The 20892-nt window shown below is 40.0% G+C and overlaps 1 protein-coding gene across 6 annotated transcripts; it reads left to right on the top strand.

Annotated features, from left to right (window-relative positions):
- The first annotated feature begins 295 nt into the window (after positions 1-295).
- On the top strand, positions 296-20692 carry BNIP2 (BCL2 interacting protein 2). Of its 6 annotated transcripts, none has more exons than XM_037394096.1 (13): positions 296-412; positions 2106-2176; positions 4548-4685; positions 5165-5295; positions 6029-6096; positions 7156-7323; positions 9220-9396; positions 10330-10432; positions 10726-10857; positions 11453-11539; positions 11692-11790; positions 13261-13296; positions 15841-20692. In XM_037394096.1, exons 4-13 carry the CDS (start codon positions 5246-5248, stop codon positions 15887-15889), a joined length of 969 nt encoding a protein of 322 aa, XP_037249993.1. In that variant the 5' UTR covers positions 296-412; positions 2106-2176; positions 4548-4685; positions 5165-5245; the 3' UTR covers positions 15890-20692. The 6 variants fall into 6 exon arrangements, with proteins under 6 accessions (XP_037249993.1, XP_037249997.1, XP_037249992.1 ...); XM_037394100.1 differs by lacking the exon at positions 13261-13296 and adding an exon at positions 14019-14111 and having other exon boundaries at positions 2106-2237; XM_037394095.1 differs by having other exon boundaries at positions 2106-2237.
- Positions 20693-20892: the final 200 nt, after the last annotated feature.

Genomic DNA, 20892 nt, shown 5'->3' with positions numbered 1-20892 from the left:
TCCCCGTGTCCCACCCTGTGCCTGTTCACCGCGCCGCAGGCCTCCCCCCGCCCCGGTAAACGCTGCCGTGAGACGCGGGAGCGGCGCGACAGCCGAGCCCGGGCAGCGCCTCAGCGGCGCGGAGGAGGCAGCGCGCTCCCGGCCCCGCCCGCGCGCTCCCGACCCCGCCCCGCCCGCGCCGCGCCTGGGGAAGGCGCGCGCGCACGCACGCGCGGGGGGTGGGGGGGCGCAGCGCGTTACGTTGCGCGTGTGCGTGAGGCGCCAACCGCCACGGAGGGCGGCTGTCACGTGGGCCGGCGGCCTATGCGCTTCCGGGTGAGCGGGGCCGCGCAGCCGAGCGGGGCTTTTCCGCCGCGGCGCGGGCGAGGCCGCAGCCCGTCCCGTTCCCCCGCCCCGCCAGGTCCCCCACCAGGTACGGCCGCGGGAGGGGGCTACAGCGGCGACCCCCAGGCCTTGGGCCGTTGCTCGGCGGGGCTGGGCGGGCGCAGGGCGGGGCCGCGGGGCGCAGTGGGTGGCGGGGGCCTTGCGGCGGGGCTCGGTCCGGGGTCCGGGGGCCTTGCCGCGGCGGGGCTCGGTTAGGAGTCCCGGGCTGCTAGAGCCGCCGGCGGGTGGCCCAGCGGGCGCTGCCCGGACGGCGAGCTGGGCCCGGCCCCGCAGCGGGGAGGCCGGTCGGACAGCCGAGCCGTGCCGTGCCGGTGCCCCCCCCGGGCGCCGTGCGGTCTTTGCTGGGCGGCGGCAGGAGCGGTACCGAGTGTTACACCTGGACCGTCCCGTCCCGGGCAGCGCGAGCTTCAGCCTCAGTCTCGCTGTGGGGCTGGGGGGTCTCTGCCGTTACCGAGACTTACCACCCCCACCCCCCTTTTGTGGGCTGGAGCGGGGGGAGGGGGTGACCCCGGTGTGGCTCTGCCAGACCCACAGTGCGCAGCGATGGCACAGGCGGTGCCACTGCTTCCCAGTGCCTTCCAGTTCCGTTCCTCCTCGTTTCCATCTGCTACCGTAATACACTAAGTCGTAATTGGTTATTGTTGGTGAATTTGTGCGTGTATTGCGATCTGACGAAGCTATATTGATTGCATTTCTGCAGGGTACATACTGGTTTTGTCTGTTGTCTGATGAGTTTGTATTTACCTTCAGATGCATCGCAGTGACCCCCAAGTGCGGATCCTTCTGTTGCTCTGAACACAGAGTCTGAAGTAGCATCCGCGATAGACGACAGCAAGAGTGTTTTCAAGTTTTTTAGCTGGGTGATTGCTCCATGCTTTGACGCAGAGAAGGGATTAAAAGGAGACAAAGGAATTAAAAAAACCCCACTTGTTATCTGTGAAAGTCCTTGCATCGCCTCTTTATGCGAACATGCAAGTGATAAAATGTAGGTGTCCATCTTCACATGTGGGAAACGTTTCCTGGGATCATGGCTACTGTGGCCACAGTCAAAAAGCCAATGGGGTTATAAAACCACTTAAAAATTATACCAACAAATTATATTGAGCTGCACCATGTGGATGGGTGTAGCAGAAAATATCTGTTCCTTACTTTTGGCTTGCTGTAAAACCAAACGTGAAAAATACCCGTAGAGGCACCTCTTTAATGCCTGTAACCTGGAATTCACTCCACTGACGCTCAGTTAATGTTTGTGTTGAAATGGTGAGGGAGGAGTGTAGAAAAAAGTAGGCTCCCTTTTTTCAAAGTTGATCTCGGCTTTCTGAGATGGAAACAGCATGCTGCTCTTTGCCAATCAGGTACATAGTTCAACAGTGTGCTTGTTGTTGCAATTGTCTTGCAAAATAAACTTCATATTTATTCTACTTCAAATGCTGAGGTGCTGAGTGAGGACTGAATATAGGCCTTTGTATTGGATAGGCAGGTATGACCACGTCAATGCGTAATTCCTGTTTATTTCTGTATTCCTCTGAGAACTCAAGGGTGAAAGCCTGAAAAACTTTTGTGAGGGGTCTTTGACTTCATGAGTAAAAGTGATCTCATGCATTCTGTTGTCTCTTTTTTAAGTATCTGGGACATATTCTAGTTTCTGTTTAGCTGTAAACTAAATTGAATAAAATGGCAGTTCGTAATAGGCTTCTTAACACTGTTGTTTGCTGTTCCAGCACCTACTAACTAAGCCAGCTCGGTATTAACGAGAGAACTCTGAAAATTATCTCCTCTTCCAGGAAAAAGGGTGAGAACACTGATACTTGACTCCTGGTGCAAGCAGTAATACTCTTCAGATGCAAACTGAAGTAGGTTTAACCTGGTGTTGTGGAAATGGAAATCTGTTTGTTAGCTGTAGTGGAAGAATAATGCATTTTTAATGATGTGTTCCCTTGTGATAGATTTTTCCTTCTTGTAGTATGGTAACTTGCCTGCTGAAACACTTAAAAATATAAAAGGCATTGTTGAGCACCAAAGTCCAGTGGCTCTGGTAAGAGAACAGAACCACATGGCAATCCTGTATCCAGATGTTCTTTGATGTGTTGAAGTTTCTGACCTTCAGATAGCTTCCAGTCTTTCAATTCCATTTCTTCAAGTAAAATGGAAAGTAATGAGCAACAGAGTAAAAATGACCAGGCTTGCTGTTCTCGGAAACCATGACTTTTTGAGTTGGCCATGAAGAGTGCTAGGATCAGGAGGAAATTAATTGCTTTCCTCTACCTGGCTAATAAATACTTGCATTATTACAATATATTACAATTTTCAAGTTGAGCTTTTAGATCTTTGATTTACAGCAGAATTAAAAATAGACTTTGGCATAACAAAACCAGAAGATGTCAGCACCACCAGAGCGGCTATAGGAAGGCTATTCTAAACTGTGCTTTAGTTTGTATAAGCAGAAATAGGAGATTTCTCCCTTGCCCCACACTGTAAGCATTTGTATTAGTGATGTAAAATCATTCTGTAGTCAGCACTTCTTAAATGTTCTTGAGATTACCCTTCCTCCTTCCTTCTCATTCTTCTAGTTGACAAATGATAGTGCTTTTATTTATGAGGCTTAAGTTGAAACATCCAAAACAGCTGCTTAGTCTGCAAGTTGAGTAGGATACTGAAAAATTTGAAATTAAGCTTATTTGATGTTGAACTTGGAACTTGCCTTGTAAGAAGTTTGGACTTGTATTATGTGGTATTCAGCAAATGACCATTTTCAAATCTACCTTAATGAGAAGTTGCTGATGAGAATTCTCTAAGTAACATGAGAAGTATTTTCTAAGAGTATATTAAACTTTGACTACAGCATGAATAACTCTTAAATGCTGTGCCTGTCTTAGTGTATAAAGTTTGTCTCAATATAATTGAATACATACAGGTAGGAATTGCTTCTGCACTGATATGCTGTACATCTGAAATTAATAGATGTTACTTGGCATTTGGTATTCTTCAGAAGCGTGGTAAGAAAACTGTTTGGAGCAAAACCGTACTTCAAACTGTCTGGCGGCAACTGTATTGTGAATGCAGTGCAGGCGAGTTCGAGTGGCATCACCACCTGCACAGTGATAGGAGTGGTTTGTGGTGGTGGCGGCGGCATTTTTTTACTGTTAGTTTTCTTCATTTCTTCATCTGTCCCTTAAGAGGAAAGTCATCAGTTTAGATTTTTCTTTTTGGTTTATTGTCTGTTTACAGGCAGCTGCATATTTGCATCGGATGGTCCATTCCATGCTGATTGTAACCACTGTGTTATCTTGACTGCGTAGGGTACCTTGTGAAACTCCTCATGCTTCATCTCAGTGTCCTGAAGCAAATGCATAAAGAGCTATGTGCATGTTCACTGTTACTACTTAGCAAAATATGATCATATCTCCAAGCAAATATTTAAAATTCATTGTTGCAAACGCTCAGCAAGTTAGTATCCAGGAGAAACTGTATGCTGAGAACATCATCAGTCTTGATGGGAGAGGGGACATGTTTCAGGAGGAAAGTCCTATGATTCAACCAGCAAGAAACTGCTCCAAACAGCATGTTAGTCAAAAAGGACAAATAGCAAGGGGGGAGAGCTGGGAGAACGATTGCTGGGGGCAGCTTCTTGGAGATTGTGTGCGCAGGTACATACTGCCAGCAGCTGAGCAGTGCAGGGGGTAAATGATTTGAAGAAGGAGAGTGACCCTCAACGGAGCTAGGTTGCTACCTTATAGAGATTTCACTTCCATTTTCTGAGTGAGAGAAGCAGGGAAACATCAGTAAAATAAGCTTAAATGTGGTCATTAGTGTTTGACTTGTCTCTGGTACTGGCAATTCTACAAAAAAAATAGTCTTAAATATTTTTTTATTGATCAACTTGTGTAGCTTTAAGCGTTGCAGGGTGTGTTAAAATCAGTCTGGTTGTAGTCAGGTCAGGAGAAGAGGAAATTTGTTGTGAAAGGTGATCCTGTAAAACAGTAAGTGTAACTTGGTTCTTTTTAACCACATGGAAAAAATTGTCTCTGGCTTAATTAGCAGTATGATTACATTAAAACTTTGTATTTACTAGTGGTGTGTGTTGATTGCTTCTTTGCATTTAAAAATGTCATTTCCTGTTTTGATTAGTATTGATAAGTTTACCTGTTTCTGCCAATCTTTAGAGCCAACACAGCAAAGAGCTTCAACTGGCTTGGACTTGTATGTCAGCAGAATGGTTTATTATGTTCAACTGTTGGGGATTTCTTGTTGCTGGTGATGGGTGAACCTGAAAAAACACAGCTTGACTTGCACATCACATGGTGAGTTCTCTGAAAACGCTTTTTGCAATAGTTGTCTTTAAAGTGTGTGTTTGGTTTTAAGAACTGGGTTGTATTTTAGATCTTACAGTCTGGGTTTTTTTTCTCTAAACATATACTTACTCAGAATCTCCTATGGAATCTAAAGTGCTGTCAGGTTTCGACAGTTTGGAGTGAACTAGTGTGATCAGGTTGCTCAGGGTGTTCATTTTAACTGAGAGGTTGATCCCACTTGAGTAGGGTATTGGACTACATGAGATCCCTTCCAACCTGAATTATTGTATGAAAAACCATAAAATTCCATAAGCAGTCTCGTATGAGGGGGGGGGGGGGGGGGGGGGGAAGGAAACAAACTATAAGCTTCTCCCTGTTATGTTTTTTCCTTTGCATAATATCTCAACTTGGTGATAAGTGAAAGGATGTATTGCAAGTGTAGGAATAACAACAGTATTGAACTGGCGTCTTCTGTTGTGTTCCTGCAGCTCCTCTGTGGCCCAGTGTCCTGAAGACAAGAGGTTCTGGCTGATCAGGAGTCTCTGTTAGCAGTTCAGGTTGGCTGGAGAATGGAAGGTGTTGAGTTTAAGGAAGAATGGCAAGATGAAGATTTTCCAAGGTTTTTAATTTTAATTCAAATCAAATGCATAACATCCAGAATAAGCTACCTCTTTATCTGAGTTAACACTCAGTAATAATCTTGAAGTGATTTCCATTAACATAGTAATCTGGAAAAGGTTTGGTGGCATCTTTCTGTATGGTCAGGAAAGGGATCACCTCCTGTACATGTCTGAGCTGACTAACACAGGAATGCCACTGTTGAAGTTCCCAGTGTTACTAAAGTGAAAATTTCAAAGTTTGGCATTGTTTTTCTGTGGTAATATTTTGCAACTGCATTGTTTGCATATTATTACTGGTGTCTGAAGGCCCAAGTCATGTCATTAAGCAACTTTTTGAAGTTAAGACTGCTAGTGATGCTTGGGCCTGCAAAGAAACTAAACCAGCTGACTGGAGCTGTTTTGTAATAACATGACTAAACTACTTCTGTAATGTATTTAATGTCAAGCTTTCTCAAGCAAGAATATGACACGTTATCTTAAGGATGACACACACTGGCAGCAGCCAGTGTTTTGGCATTTGTCACATCAACAGATGATTGCTTGAATGCTGTAAAGGAATTCTCTTGCTACTTTGGTGCTTTGTTTACTGAAAGCTTGAACTTAGGCTATACGTAAATTCAGTACTGTCCAACGGTGGTGTTTTTAGCAGTGTGTAAGTCTATATATTTGGCGTTTAGCTGGTTATTTAAAAAAGAAAAAACTTCTGTAATAAGCTTCTACTTTGTGTACCAGGCCCCTGCCAGAGGACGATCCTGTTGAGTCAGATATATTGGCTGCAGCTGGAACAGAAAGTGAAGCTGGTAAGAACATTCCAGTCCAGTCAAGCTGACTATTCCCTACTTAGGTGGCTGTTTTAAAGCTCTGTTTTCTTTTAGGGGTTTGGTTTGGGGATTTTTTTTGAGTCAGACTTGAGCAAACGACATTCTAAATAAGATTTTTATATGTGAGAGGTATTATAAATGTGTTGTCTAGAAATAAAAGGGGTTTGGAATAAGATATGAGACTCTTCATCCTCCCTATGAACAGGGCTATCCAGGTAATACTGTACAAAAATTAATTACTGCACTCATTTCCTGACCTGTCTTATAATCTTGATTCGTTACTTGGCTTCTGTGCATCAGTTAGGGCCTGCCTTATTCTGGTTCCAAATGTCAGACCTTTGTGGCCTTTGAAGGACGTTGCCTGTCTGAATGGTCAGAGGGGAAATAACACAGACAGGGTTTTTCACATTTGTAAATTTTCTGGGTGTTGTCAGTCTGCTTTAGTTGTGGCATTTCCAGTGCCAGACCAGTCATTTTTATTTATTCCCTGCTTTCAATTGCTGTCTAAATCACACAAGTATTTATCTTGTGTCTCGAAGCATGTGTATTCATCTCATAGTTTCTTCAATTTTCTGTCCTCACTGTTGTCTGTCAACCTTCTCCCCCACCCCCCCGCAGCTTGTATAATAATTTTTATTTCATCAAAGATGCTTATGATGTTACAGATACCTAACAAAACAAAGGCCTAGGGGCATGAATCTATTGCATTGTTTTCAAGAGTGAGTTAGTTATCTGATATAGTTAATAGGGGCAGTAGTTGCTTAGGTGGTGACAGCGCTTCAGGTTTTTCTTCTGTAGGGAGTGTGGTGGTCTCCCACTGTGATCATAGTGTGTATGCAGTTGGGTAAACTTACGGTCTTGAGAACTTGAGAGCTTTCACCTCTTAAGTGCTGTTCTACTCCAAAGAGAAACTGTATAAATTCAGGGCATTGACTTACAATGCATTCTGAGAAAGCACTGTGCTCTTCCGTCTTGTTAATAGGCTTATCTAAACTTGCTTCAGCTTTGAAAATAAATAATTTACTTTTTTAAATATAGAGGTTAATGGAACCAAAGTGAGGAAGAAATTAATGGCTCCAGATATTAGCTTAACTTTGGATCACAGTGAGGAATCTGTTTTGTCTGATGACTTGGATGAGAGTGGAGAGATTGATTTGGACGATTTGGATACTCCTTCAGAAAACAGCAATGAGTTTGAATGGGAAGGTAAGTATTTTGTTTTATCCGGTGCCCTAACACATTTCTATTTTCTTATATGCAGGTCAACAGTTTTTCAGGTGAGAAGTGACTATGACTCGATAGGACAAGAGGAAAAATATATAGGGAGTGGTTAGATTAGAAACTGGAAATAGGAGCAGTGAATTTTAAAAAGGGCAAATGAAACCTTGACTGATTAGTAAACAGGCAACGTAATAGCTGTAACTCCAAGTAAGCTTAGGTGAATGTCATTAAACACCTGTAAGACTCAAAGATATGGAAAATCCTCTCTGTTGCAGTATTTTTTTAAGAACCAACCTGGGAAAAAAAAATCAAAGGTGTTTTACTTGTATTAGAAACCAGTTTTAAATGGAGGTGAACCATAGGAAGGGAGATAGATGATGGATCAGCTCATCAGAAATTTATGAATTTCAAGCCTTTGTATTTAAGGATGTATCTGATATTTTTAAAAATAGTAACACCTGATTTCATATCTTACTGTGGTGAGAATGGCAAAAGCTCATAGCCTTAGAGTTTGCACATGTTCTGGAGTGACTTGAAGTGGTAGAAAAGCCTCTATTTTGTGTTAAGTTCTGAAATGACTTGGTAGGAAGTTAACAGCTATAGCCACACTAGCAGTGTTCTTAAAATTAAGAAATGTGTAGATAATTCATGATAGCCTTATAGGCAAAACCTGGAGAATCCAGCAAATTCTATTTGAGGTAAAAAAAGATCTGTTTAGGAGTTAAAGCACAAGTTTTAAACTTGCAGTTTAATTATGTTTTAAGGCCCTTTTTTGTAAGCCAAAACCTGTTTGTTGTGTTCATCAAACAGTTGAAGTTTTTAATTTCTTCTTAATAAACTTCATGACTTATTGTCTCTTAAGTAAACGTATAAGCTCTGTTATTTCTTTATTTTTCTGAAAATAAAGTAATTTTAATTCCTGAGTAAACAGGAAGCCCTCTTTTCACCGTTACGTATGAAACGCTACCTATTCTTCATTCCAAGGTAGCTTATAAATGGAGAAGCAAACACTCTTTAGAATAAAGTGGGCTTTTTAAATAGCTAAAAACATATTGCAGGTAAAGTTTTCATAACGAACTCTGGGTTTACCTGCGTAAAAGGATTGTCATCGTTTTAGCGAAGAGGAACTGGTATTTAGAGTTAGTTATGCAGTGATACGAAGGAAATGTTCCAGATGTTTGTGTCTTGTTTTTAAAAGTGGCTGAAAAGGGTTTCTGTCTTTTCTTCCTTTAATGCTGCTGCCTTCATTTTCCTGGAAGGATAGTTTCAATTAACAGCTTTGTCTTGGGAACAGACAACTAACTTGCAGTAGGTTTTCTCGCTTTGGGTAAGGTCTATGCAACAAAGTCAAGAATCATAATTTAATTGGAGCAAATTCTTACAGATTGCTCTCAGCATAAATTTCATATATATTGATTGCACATATGTGAATTAGATTTAATTTCTAATAGATTTGCCTGCATGTCTGCTTGCAAGGTACTGTCAATGTTTTCAATCATGCTTTTACATAAATCTGTGATCGAGCAACCTGCGTAATTGTCATTGGAGTTAACCACTTTGTCTGTTTTGGTGAGATTTATTAAGGTCTGTATTCTGAAAGCCTACAATTAAATAGGCTTCCTACAGGGGTAGACATTTGTTGTTTACTTAACATAGAATGTTACGGTCAAAGGGTAACCGCCAACATAGAATATTTTGATAAAATGTGACACCCATGAGACCTATTTTGTAATAACTGAAAGAACCAAGTCAGCTGGTATGTCTGACTGGCTAAAGAATATTAAAATAGATTAGATAGCAAAGTGGTTAACCCATGTTGTAATTCATTGTCACTACACATAGTGTTCATAATGGATCTTGAACATGTTTTAACTTTGGCAGATGATCTTCCGAAACCAAAAACTACTGATGTAATTAGGAAAGGATCACTTACTGAATACACTGTGGTAGAGGAGAAGGATGATGGTCGACGCTGGCGAATGTTTAGGATTGGAGAACAGGACCATAGGGTGGACATGAAGGCTATTGAACCATACAAAAAAGTTATCAGTCATGGTGGTAAGGATTAGTGATATCCTGAGGGGAACTGCTACTTTAAGCTGAGTTGGGGTGGCACAGGAAGAGCTTTGGGCATAAAGACTCATGTGACGATTCATTTGCTGCAATATTGAAGTGTACGGTTGATTTAATATTTTTTCCCTATAAAACTCAAGTTCCAAAACGTACATATGTTCAGATGAAGCTACTAACATGCACATATGTAATAAGATGTACTTATCTGGGGGTAAGTCTCTTTTCCCAGATAACAAACGACAGGAGAAGAAGAAATGGCCTGAACTTACACCAGGGGAGGTTTAGGTTGAATGTTAGGAAAAATTTTGTCACTGAAAGGGTGGTGAAGCACTGGCACAGGCTGCTCAGGGAGGTGGTGGGGCCACCATCCCTGGAGGTGTTCAAAAAACACATAGCTGTGGTGCTCAGGGACATGCTTTAGTGGTGGGCTGGGCAGTGCTGGGTTAACGGTCGGACCTGATGATCTCTAAGGTCTTTTCCAGCCTAAATGATTCTGTGATCTCTTCTATGGTGTCAGTGCTACCAGTGTAGTTTTTTGGTTTTAAGAGTGTTGAAAGCATTAACTGTAGATCTACTAAGTCATAAATCAATTTAATGACTCAGGAGTTCCCAGCAGTCTGTGGAGTTCTGGTTGGAAGAAAAGTTGACTATATAAAATGTCATTAAATATGCTGAGATTCTATACTGAGACGTTGATTGTAGGCACAGCATTTGATTGAAAGAAACTTCAGCTGTTTCTTTAGCAGACAAACTTGAAAAAGAAATCTTGAGGTTTTCTGTAAAAGTATGAATTTGTCCATATAGAATACTCTTTAAGGTAAATAATGAAAAAGCTTACTGAATGTACTTGACTTTGTGTAACTGTAGTCAGTGTATAGTCACCTTTGTCACTACTACTGCTTTTTTCTTTGTTTTTAGGTTATTATGGTGACGGGTTAAATGCCATTGTTGTGTTTGCCGTTTGTTTTATGCCTGAAAGCAGTCAGCCTAACTACAGATACCTAATGGACAATCTATTTAAGTAAGTCATCATCTGCTTCTGAATACTGCCTTAATTTCACATTGTGAAAGTTACCATTTTGATGTAAGGGTAATTAATTCCCTTTTTTTTTTAATGAAGCTTTTTATATTTCAAATGAGGGAAAGATAACAAATAGAAAAGCAACTACATCTGCGTCCAGAGGAAGGAAAAAAATTATTAGGTGTTGCTCAGCACTGTTGCCAACTGTATATTTTAAATATATTTGAGCACTACTAGGAATTACTGTAATATCCACAGATCTTCACTTGAAAGTTCTTTGTTTGTCTCTGCAGGTATGTAATTGGCACTTTAGAGCTGTTAGTAGCAGAGAACTATATGATAGTTTACCTGAATGGTGCAACAACGCGGAGAAAAATGCCAAGTTTAGGCTGGCTTAGGAAATGTTACCAGCAAATTGACAGAAGGTAAGAAGCACAGCTGTGTTTTCTTAGAATATTCACATGCCCAGTGATAAACGTATTTAGGAAAAACTGCTGGTTTATGTGGTGCCTGGTGCCTACTGGTTAAGGTTTAATTAAGCAAATTGCTTTGTATATTGAAAACCTCTTCCTAAACGCGGCAATGTGGGATACTACAGGCATGGCTGGTTTTTTGTTGTGTGGTGTCTTTTTGGTGGTGGTTTGTTTGTTTGTTTTAGTGAAAACAGTAACCACGTAGAATATCCTTAAACCTTCATGTATTAATGTGATAAGTTTAGTAAGGGGGGATCCTCTCTGAATCACTTCATTAGTTCTGTAAAAAGATTCAAAGAAACCTTTCTTTGGAATGTTATTTCCTTCTCATTGTTGTCAAACTGGTATTGTATCTTAAATTTTGACTATACACTTGTGTGGTAGTTTTTTTTTGTCTTGCAGATAATTTCTAATAATGGAATGTCAGAATACTAGATTGATGTGACAGTTGTGCTTGAAAAAAACATACTTTTTATTATTTAAGAAGGTCTTGCTGTCATGCTGTCTTTTTGTTCTAGTAATTATGCCCATTGTTTGAATTCTTTAGGTTAAGGAAAAACCTGAAGTCATTAATCATAGTTCATCCTTCTTGGTTCATCAGAACGCTTTTGGCCATCACAAAACCTTTTATTAGGTAATGCTCTGGAAGAAATTTCTTTTTTTAAAAAAAAAAAATAAAGAAATAATCCTAACTACTGTTTACTTGAAACTTCAAAAAGTCTTTTAATATTGACCAACTGAAAAACTTTTAAGTTCTAACTGTACTCTGCATTTGTTCTTTCACAGCTCAAAATTCAGCCAAAAAATTAGGTATGTCTTTAGCCTGGCAGAACTAGCTGAACTCATCCCCATGGAATACGTTGGCATCCCAGAATGCATAAAACAGTACGTTTTATTATTCAAACATGTTCTACACTGATCATGTTTTAGAACGGGTATATATTGTATTCAGCGATTGGTTTGGATGTAGTACTTAGCATTTAACAAAACTTAACTGAGATCTTTGCTATCTCTAGGAGGAGTATCCATGTTTGAACGTATTGCTAACTACAGTTTGGTATGTAGTGGCATGGATAGCCAAAATGTTAATGTATAGGGATTTTTGCATATAGTGCCTTGTGTAACTACCAAGTTCTGGTGTGTGAATTAAGTCTCCTAGAGGCAAGTTCTCGTTCCAGTTCTCCCTCTTAGTATACTAAATTGGCTTGCGAGTGAGAAATTCTGGGCATGTTGATACTGAAGTTATAGTATCTTCCCTGTTCAAGCTACAATGTGGAATAAGTTAAGTGGTGAAATACCACTTGGATTGGGATTTCATTTAGAAGAAGAGCTGTGGTAGAAAAATGGTGAATCTCTACCTAAAGTAGATTCTAAAACTGCCTCAGTGAAGAGCTGAAGGCAGCAACATCAATGTCCTTGGTCTGCTCTTCCTTCCCTCCAGATTATGAACACCCATTTCAACATCGGCACAACTGTGCTCTCAAATATGATGGTGATACTTTTGTCAATAGCATTTGTGGGTGCAGTAACGGAGTAGAAACCATAAACTTGGGTCTTAAAAAAGCCAGATAAAAATACTAACAGTTCTGATGATAAATTGATCAGCCTCTTGGAGGGCATAACATACAAAACCTATAGACTGTGCATCACAGTATGTACCCACAGGCTGGGAGCTCTGTAAGGAAGGATGGCACATAGTCTCACTGTCTGGACAGAAGGGCACATCCATGCCAGGCAAACCAACAAACCTCCCCCAGCCCCCACAGATGGCTGGTTATTGCTGTAGGCATTCAGCTGGTATCAGTTTACAATTTAACTTTTTATAAAGTAGAGAAAACGCAGTTTTCTTGGGGCAGGGAGGAAAGACATGGCAAGGCTGAAACAGCCTTGTGCTATCTTGAGAATACTTTTTTACTGGAGCTTTTGAAGGATGTCTTATGAATATTCAGACTGTCATTCCATGTCTTTAAAGACTCCTTTCTGTACTGGTGAACCTTTAACTGTCCTGCAAAGGCTGAACTTGGTTGATTTACGGAGTTAATTGTCAGACTTCCTTGGAGGATTATGTCTGTCTTCAGACTGTTACGAATACAGACTTTAAATTTCACTGATGGATGTTAATACTGTACAAGAAGTTGTATTGAATTCATATGTTATGTCATAGTAATTAAATCTTAATGCTTCTTGTTTAATGCTTATAACTGTTGGAAGTACAATACATTTTTTTGTTAATTACATGGGTTTCAAAACTTGGTATGCTTGTACAAACTGTTTTGACACTAATACCAGTTTGCAGCTTGTTGAATTTGGCCTTCATATGTTACACTTACTGAAATCAAACTTTTCCTCACCAAGGTATGAAGAAGAAAAGTTTAGAAAGAAACAGAAAAGGTATATTCATATTTTGATTAGGGTTGCATCTAGATAAGACTATTTGCACTGCAACTAACTCCCAGTTGATTGGCTTGCACAAAGGAATAAGCATTTGTAAATACCAACATGCACTAGTGACAAAGTTTTTATGCATGAAAGTGACTACTTCCTGCATATGATCTAAAAGAGCTCACGCTGGATGGCCAAACAGATTATTTGTGAATAGTGTCTATTATTCTATTACATGAGAGGCTCACTTTTAAGGGGGATAAGTGGATTGTCAACTGAATCCTCAAGAGGCAAAAGTAGTGCTTCTGTATGAATTTATTAAATCAAGTTTTACTCTTTCTAACAAGAAGTGATGTCTGAAGGAAGAGCTTTTTTTAGGTGCTAAGCTGTAGCTATGCATCAGCAGAGATGCGACTCTAGAAGTAGTTCTAATATTGAACCTTGTATTTTGTATTTTTGGTATTCACTACCTTTTTAGTTATGTACTTGCACAGATGCAATCTAAGTCAGTATTTTTAGTGCTGTTTGTATTTGCAGTGGCTGTGTTCCTTGCTAATAAACATTGAAAATTAACAAAATGAAAATCCAGTCTTCTGCTAACTATTGAAGCTATTCCAGCGGCTGATGAAATGTTTTGAATGTTTTTTTCACTCTAACAAATGTTCTGAAGGGTTTTGCCACTAACTTTTGCTTTTTTTAATTACTCTTCCTGTGTGTGCATAACTACTGAGGGATGCTTATTGTCTAAATTGGGGAATGGACATAGAGAGGAGCACTGAGAGAGTAAAGTAAAAGGAATTTAAATCCTTTCTGAAAGCTAGCAGGTAAGCTAGTGACAAGTGTTGAACATCCTCTAGGAATTACTCCAATTAAGTGATAATTTTGTAGCATGTAACCTGAAGTACTAAGCCTGTCAAATTTAAGAAACTCTCAGTATGTATCGAACAATAGTTTTGCACAATTTTTCTCCCCCCTCCCCACCCCCTGTACATAATTTGATTCAGTTCTGTTGCAAGATCCATTGTAATCAGGGTGCAAACCTGAGACATTGAAACAGTAACATGAAAACTTTAAAATCTCCAGTACAGCAAGCACTTTTTAGCGTCCCTTTCTATTGTCACTTATACTACCATCACTTTTGTGAAAAATAGCATGTTCCAAATTGAAACTTATGTATAGAGGAGAGCTCCCAGGCACTGTTTGATACTGAGACTTCAGTCAGGTTGAAAGCAGCTGTAGGCGTTACCACAGGGGGAAAGGAGATGTGTTGAAGTTTAGTAACCTGGTTGAAGATGGCAGTAGGATATCTTTGGCCCTGTCTCTGAGTCACTTTGGAAGCTAGAATATGATATACTTCGATGGATTTATGTTGTCATCTGTATGTTTACGCATAGGTTGTGTGTGCACCACATTTTCTTATACTTTCTGTGATTAGTCCTAAAAGTTGTGTCAAAACATGCTTTTCTAAGATACTGCAGTGAGGACTGGGATGAGTTGCAGCTACATACTGTGCAGGTGAACAGCTGCTCAGCTAGGACTGCTGCTTCTGGGCAGCACTGCTCCAAACCTATGGGGTCCTTACATACTTGCTGCTATTCTTACAGTTGCAAAAAACCTCCAAAAATCTTGCCTCCCCTTTTTGTGGGGTCATGACCTGGAAGAGCTGTCATTGTTTTTATCATTCTGAAAAACTAGTTGGTTATAGTTTGAGAGACTGGACAGGTAGGTTAGTTGTTAGAAGACTAACTCGGCCTTAGCCTCTCTCCCTTTGGAAGTGCTGTTGGTTTTAACAATAATTTACCTCCATGCACAACTTATTTCCCAGAAGGTATAATTAAGACTGTAGCTTGCTTTTACTGTAGAGAGGAAAAGTAGACCTTGTGCAGGACTGTCAACCATCCACTGGGTTCTGCAAAGCAACGTTTTGTTTGCTAGTCCCAAGGCAGATAGAAAAAAAACCAAACCAAATTGACAAGTGACAAAAGAGATTTAGCAGCATGATGGTGAGTTTTTCCTGGGTAATACAGGAGTCCTAGTAGATGGAAGTACTGCAGTTAAGGAGCCACTTAACTTGTTGAGTCACCTAGTGCTGTTACCTTCTTGGCTTAAATACTGTAACGTTAAAGGTAATTCTGTGCTTATCCTGCAGTGTATGAACTCATGCAAGTAGCAGTGCTTGATGGTATTGTCATGTTACCTGTGAACTTGTATTCCTGCTTGCATTCATTAATAAAAAGCACAGAACCTGCTTTTTTTCTCTTCTGTAGTAAAACTTCACTTGCACTTCTCAAATGCTTCCTTTCAAATGCTCTAGTTTTTAAATGCTTTCTTAACAATTTTAATTTCTAGGGGGAGGTAAGAAAATAATTAAAACCCAATGTATTGTTGTGACCGCAATCAATAAAAATGTTAATATTTATTTAGTAAAGCTTTTTCCATGTAAAAGCTTTGTTTGTTCCTGTTAAGATTAGTAGTTCATACTTAACATATGAGCTGTCAAACTAAACTACTGCTTAACATCATTTTAATTTTACTGCTTTCTTTGCTAAGCAGAGTTGACCAAGAGCTGAATGGAAAACAAGAGCAGAAAAGTGAACAGTAAGTTTGGAGTCCAAATAAGACTGAAGAATATGCAGATGGAATGATGCTATTTTTGCTCCATTTACAATGCATTCTCTGCGTGTTTGTATATATTATATAACCTGTTGCAAAAGGTGCTTAATTTCTTTGAACTGGCACACAATGGACTGCTTACTGCTGTATTGGTTTGTCCTGACTTTAATAGCTATGTTCATGTAATCATTTTATATTGCTAAATGTCAAAGAACCCCATGTTTTCAGAGGATGTTCTTGCAATTGTTTATCTAAATGATGCATGTTCTTCAGTAAAATATTTATATACCTAAATGTTAAAGGAAAGAGATAATATATATTTTTATGACTGAGCAATATATTGTGTGTACCTGCTGAAGGAATTCATTTGCAGGTAGACAAGGCAATGAGTTACTTGTATAAATCTGTTTTGCTGTAAATGGTCAAGTGCATTTCTTTTGTTGTCACAGAATCCTTACTTTGTTTGGATATTAACAGTCACGTAATGTAGTCTTTCACAAGTGTGGAGACCCTTATTTTTGCTCACATACCTAATAGAATCAGTACTCATTTCCTCACTAGCGTGAGCTTTGGTGTCCTTTAGTCCGTTGTTTAGAAGGTGGAACTGCAGTTCTATGAACTTCAGTCTGTTGGCCAAGGCTTGAAGCCTAAACCACAAGAGAAGCGGAACGGTTTGAATGACTAGTCAGATATCGGACCTTTCGCAATGTAAGTTGAAAATTCAGATCCTGTTGCAGTAAATCAAGGCTATCTCAGCTACCAGTAGGAAATGAGTTCATTGTGGCTCTTCCTGGATGAGTATTTGTTGTCACCAGTAGGAACTCTGGTCATGCTTAGTAGAGCTTGGGAGTTACACAGATAATTCTGGCCAAAATATCAATTGTTTGCAGGTGTATGGGGAGTCTTACGCTACCTGTGTCATCCTGGCAGATGGAACATGCAATTCTAAAGTTCTTAGTTTGATATGTGATACCAGCACTAATTTCACTTAAATTATTTTAAGGTTGGGGTCTTTTTTCTCCCCACAATGGTAGTAAATGTGTATCTATGAGAGGTGTTCTTGGACATGTAACTAGTGTTTATAGGTTTATCAGGGCAACAATAATGCACTGGTTGATATGCTGTAAAAGTTTGTAACATCTTTTGATAATCACTGCTATTTCCCTGTAAGGACAGGTGCATGCAAATAAACCCATTCAGGAGCTGAGCAACATAATATTGTAGCAAATATATTAAACCTTCACTTCTGGTTTTTACTGCAGTCACAATTTTGTCTTCACACCAAAAATATCAATACTTAATTATATTACAAGTTAGTTTTATAGTTCTCTTATTTAAAAAAAAAAAAAGTTGTGTTCAACTAGATTACTACCTGCCACTGATAAATAGCAGTCAAGAGATAGTTCCATGGTCAAGACCTATTACCAATTAACAATAAATCTACAGTCTCTAATGATACATGCATAGACCCTGATAGCGTATTCGTGTCAGATGAGGGCAAGTTGCTGGTGTCTCTGGGAGTTACAAGTCTGCAATTCGGAGATTTTCATCTCCAGATCTAGGTCCTTCTGTTACAGCAGCTTCTGTATCGCAGTTCCAAAGAGATTTTGTGTGCAGGGTGTTTTTGAACAGGTGGTGCTAATGTCAAGCTGCCTTCCATCATGTCATCAGGTTTGGATCTTGCTCTGAAAGCAGAACACGGATGCGAACAGTAAATAAACTGTTGGGGCTGTCTTCTCTCCTGCTTCAGTTTTGATGTTGACCCTAGATTCATGTAAAGTTCTGGTCTGTAAATTGGACACTCGCAGCCCGCTCGCTTCTAATCCTTCCAGTGTGGTGTATAAGTGTGCAAACCTGCACACCTTCCCGAGTTCTCCTGATTCCGTGTGGGCCCTAAGCTAGATACTAAGCGTTCTAATCATCTCACTTCCAATTTTTCCTGATTAACAAAAGTACTCTTCTCAGTTAAATCATATTCTTAGTGGAAGGATTGTAGTTCTACACGTTTTACTTCCTATGTGTATAGTGCAGTATAGAGTAGCCAGTCCTTTGTATAGGCCGTATTATCAAATAATGGGATTGTTATTGTCTTCCCTGGTGGCTGAGTGGTTCTACAATTCCATGCCGCAGTAGCACTATTTCTTTTTGAAATGCGTATGTGCTTACCGAATGGTTTATTTCTCTAGTATAAGCTTTTGTGAATGAATGTGCAGCATGACAGTTCTTCTGTCCCTAAAGGCGTGTGGCTGAAGAAACAGGTGTACTAAAGAATTATTCCCCTTTGACCTTTTGCAGTTCATCATTTAATGGTGAGGTGCATGTTTACTAAAAGGGAAGAGGTCCCAAAGTTATGGGTAACTTTTTGTCAAACCTACCTTTTTTAAAATTCTATAAAATTAATATATTTTAATATTTAAAAACATGAGAAGCTGTATTAAAGTTATTTTAAAACTCGACTCACTTTGGAGTAAGATACAGTATCATAGGAAATTCATCTTTCAATAGCTCTTCCTTCCAAAAGTACAATTTCCGTTGCTAGAATACAGTTTGAGCCCTGTCAAGAAGAGATAATTTCACAAGTCACTAATTTACCTTTGATTTAGAGGGCCCATTAGCCTATTTATATGTGCGTGTGTGGTAATAAGTTGCTAGTTATCTTTTTGCTATTACTGTGTGCAACTGAAATTGAGGCGTTTGGGCCAGCGGCCCCTCTGTGTATGTGGCCTTTAGTAAATTGATTTCTACAATAGGGGAAGTGTTTGGAAGTGGCAAAGATATTTTGGAGAAAGTGTCATGAAAAACTGATGTAAGTAGGCTCAGGATTGCTTGAATGCTCTTGATGTTCTGTGTGGTATGGCAAAGCCACGTGCCGTTGGAAAGTAACGGAGTGTCTGAGGATTTAGTGCTGAAGCAGATCGAAGTCTTTGAGGTCCTTGTTTGTTAAAATGGAGAAGTTTTGGTTCCAAAAAGCGTAGAACTAGTTAGCATAGTACATAGCCTTGTTCATAACAATGCTGTTTAGCATATTTCTTCCCCTTTATTTTCAGCGAACACGCAAAGAATAGTACTTCTTGCTGTGAGGAGCTTTGTACTGAAAAACAGTAGTTGTGTTCTGAATGGCACACCGTTAGTATGTAACCTGTTTGTTGGCATGTTTCAGCACGTTTGTGAATTCATACACTTAAATGCTCTAATGACAGTTTAAAGCCTTTCAACGGTTAATTTGTGTCAGACTTCAAGATTAGATTGCATGTCAATAATGGAATCCTTTCTGAAATGACCTCAAAGTGTGTCACAGGGAGAGGGTGCCAGTGGTGCCTAGTCGTGGGTCAGCTTCACGGATGTCATCTGCTGAAATGACTGTAGTTAACTGAAAAGAATGGAACTACGTTGTGAATGGGCGCTTTCTAAACTAAATCTGTCACAAAAGTAACTTTCTTGGTGAAAAGTAAATTTTTGTCTGTGTATCCTATGGATTTATACAGTATTTATTACATAGAAAGATGGCTTAAATGCATCTCTTACCAAAAGCTGTTGTCTTTGGAGATGGCTTTAATTCTCCAGTTATTCCAGTCTCCCTGAGAAAAGTCTCCTATGAGGAACGATGGGGAGGGACAGCAGCTTGCGTACTTTTTGTAACCGCAGGTCTTGTATAGCTTTCAGTGAAAATTGTTATTCAATCCTTGTGGATGCAGGTCATTCTCTAGAGGATTTGTTTCACTGACTAGCTGTCAGAGGCATTTGAAATAAGTGCTTTAATTGTACTTTCTAAGGATACCTGGGTTTAGTCAGTGGCACTCTGAAATGTAAGGAATTTTTAAATAGTCATATTGTGAAAGATCTTGCAGCTTTCCTAGCTTCAGAATTGTAAGCTGAACTACGTGGTTTCCTTTATTGCATCTTGTTCCCTATGTTGAGCTAACGGAGGGGAAGGGCATTTGTGAAGGGAAGAGGTATAAGTTGTGTTAGTTTCTCATCATTCCCTTCAAGCATGACTGAGATCAGTGAAATCAAAGCCATTCTTTTCTCAACTAGTCTTTTTTCAGTTTTGCAATTTGGACTACCCAGATTACTTTGATTTAAACATACTGGTGGGTGGTGGTTGTTTTTTTTAGTATTGAAAACTATCTGAGGAGAAGCTACTGGAGTGTTTTCAAAAAGTCAAGTCCTTATCTTACCATGCTGCTTACTCAGCTGCCATTTAATATTTATGACACGCAATTCCAGGTTAATAATTACAAAACATGTTGATGGCAGACAGATGCTTGCTTTCCCAGTGGCTCTGCAGTTCTGCAGCGTTTCTTACTCAGTCATCTGATCAAAGCCCTTTTATTAAAAAGCAAAGCCTGAGTAGTGGGGTGCGCTACCAGGCGGGTGGTAGATCGAAGGGTGAAGACAATGTCTATTAGTACCAGTAAACTTTAATACGTGTGATGTGGGAAATGTGCAGTGTTTCACAAAAGGAAGCTGCAGTAATCATGCAAAACCACAGTTTGTGAGTAGTAGGTGATATAACTGGCCTAAATTGACTATTGATGTTCTTCACAGATGTGACTATTTTCCTTTGCCCCTTTAATATAATGTACAAGACTCTTCACCTACCTCTTAAAATGTTACGATCCTTTCTTTTTAAACGAGCTGCTGTTTTCTGTTTGTGTTGCAAAGCGTCACGGAGTAACGCAATGAATGCATTTCTGAATGTGCTAGCTGTTAATACTTACGGGAAACTTTGGAAACTTTTTTAATTAGGAGAAAAATAAATGCTGTATCAAATAAATCCCTTTGGCAAAGGTCTGAACGTTTTATTTTAGTGCTTAGTAATAACAGATTGAAACATGAGTCTTTTGTTAGGGTGTGCAGCACCACCTGTGAAGCTCGCGGGGGGGGTTCCAAGGCGGTGAGGGGGTTGGAGCCGGGGCTTGCCGGGGCTCTGGCCGCTCTGCAGCCTGCGCTCGGGGCTGAAGGCGGGGGTGGGTTTCGGTCACCGGCGTA

This window comes from Falco rusticolus, chromosome 7 (genome assembly GCF_015220075.1).
Source record: "Falco rusticolus isolate bFalRus1 chromosome 7, bFalRus1.pri, whole genome shotgun sequence".
NCBI lineage: Eukaryota > Metazoa > Chordata > Aves > Falconiformes > Falconidae > Falco > Falco rusticolus.
This window is presented reverse-complemented; position numbering and strand designations above follow the sequence as displayed.

Bases quoted from the DNA above. Each gene is read 5' to 3' on its own strand.
- BNIP2 (XM_037394096.1), top strand. From the start codon at position 5,246: ATGGAAGGTGTTGAGTTTAAGGAAGAATGGCAAGATGAAGATTTTCCA. The intron at 11,791-13,260 runs GTACGTTTTATT...TTCCTCACCAAG, and splicing joins ATCCCAGAATGCATAAAACA to GTATGAAGAAGAAAAGTTTA. The intron at 13,297-15,840 runs GTATATTCATAT...TTTGCTAAGCAG, and splicing joins TTTAGAAAGAAACAGAAAAG to AGTTGACCAAGAGCTGAATG.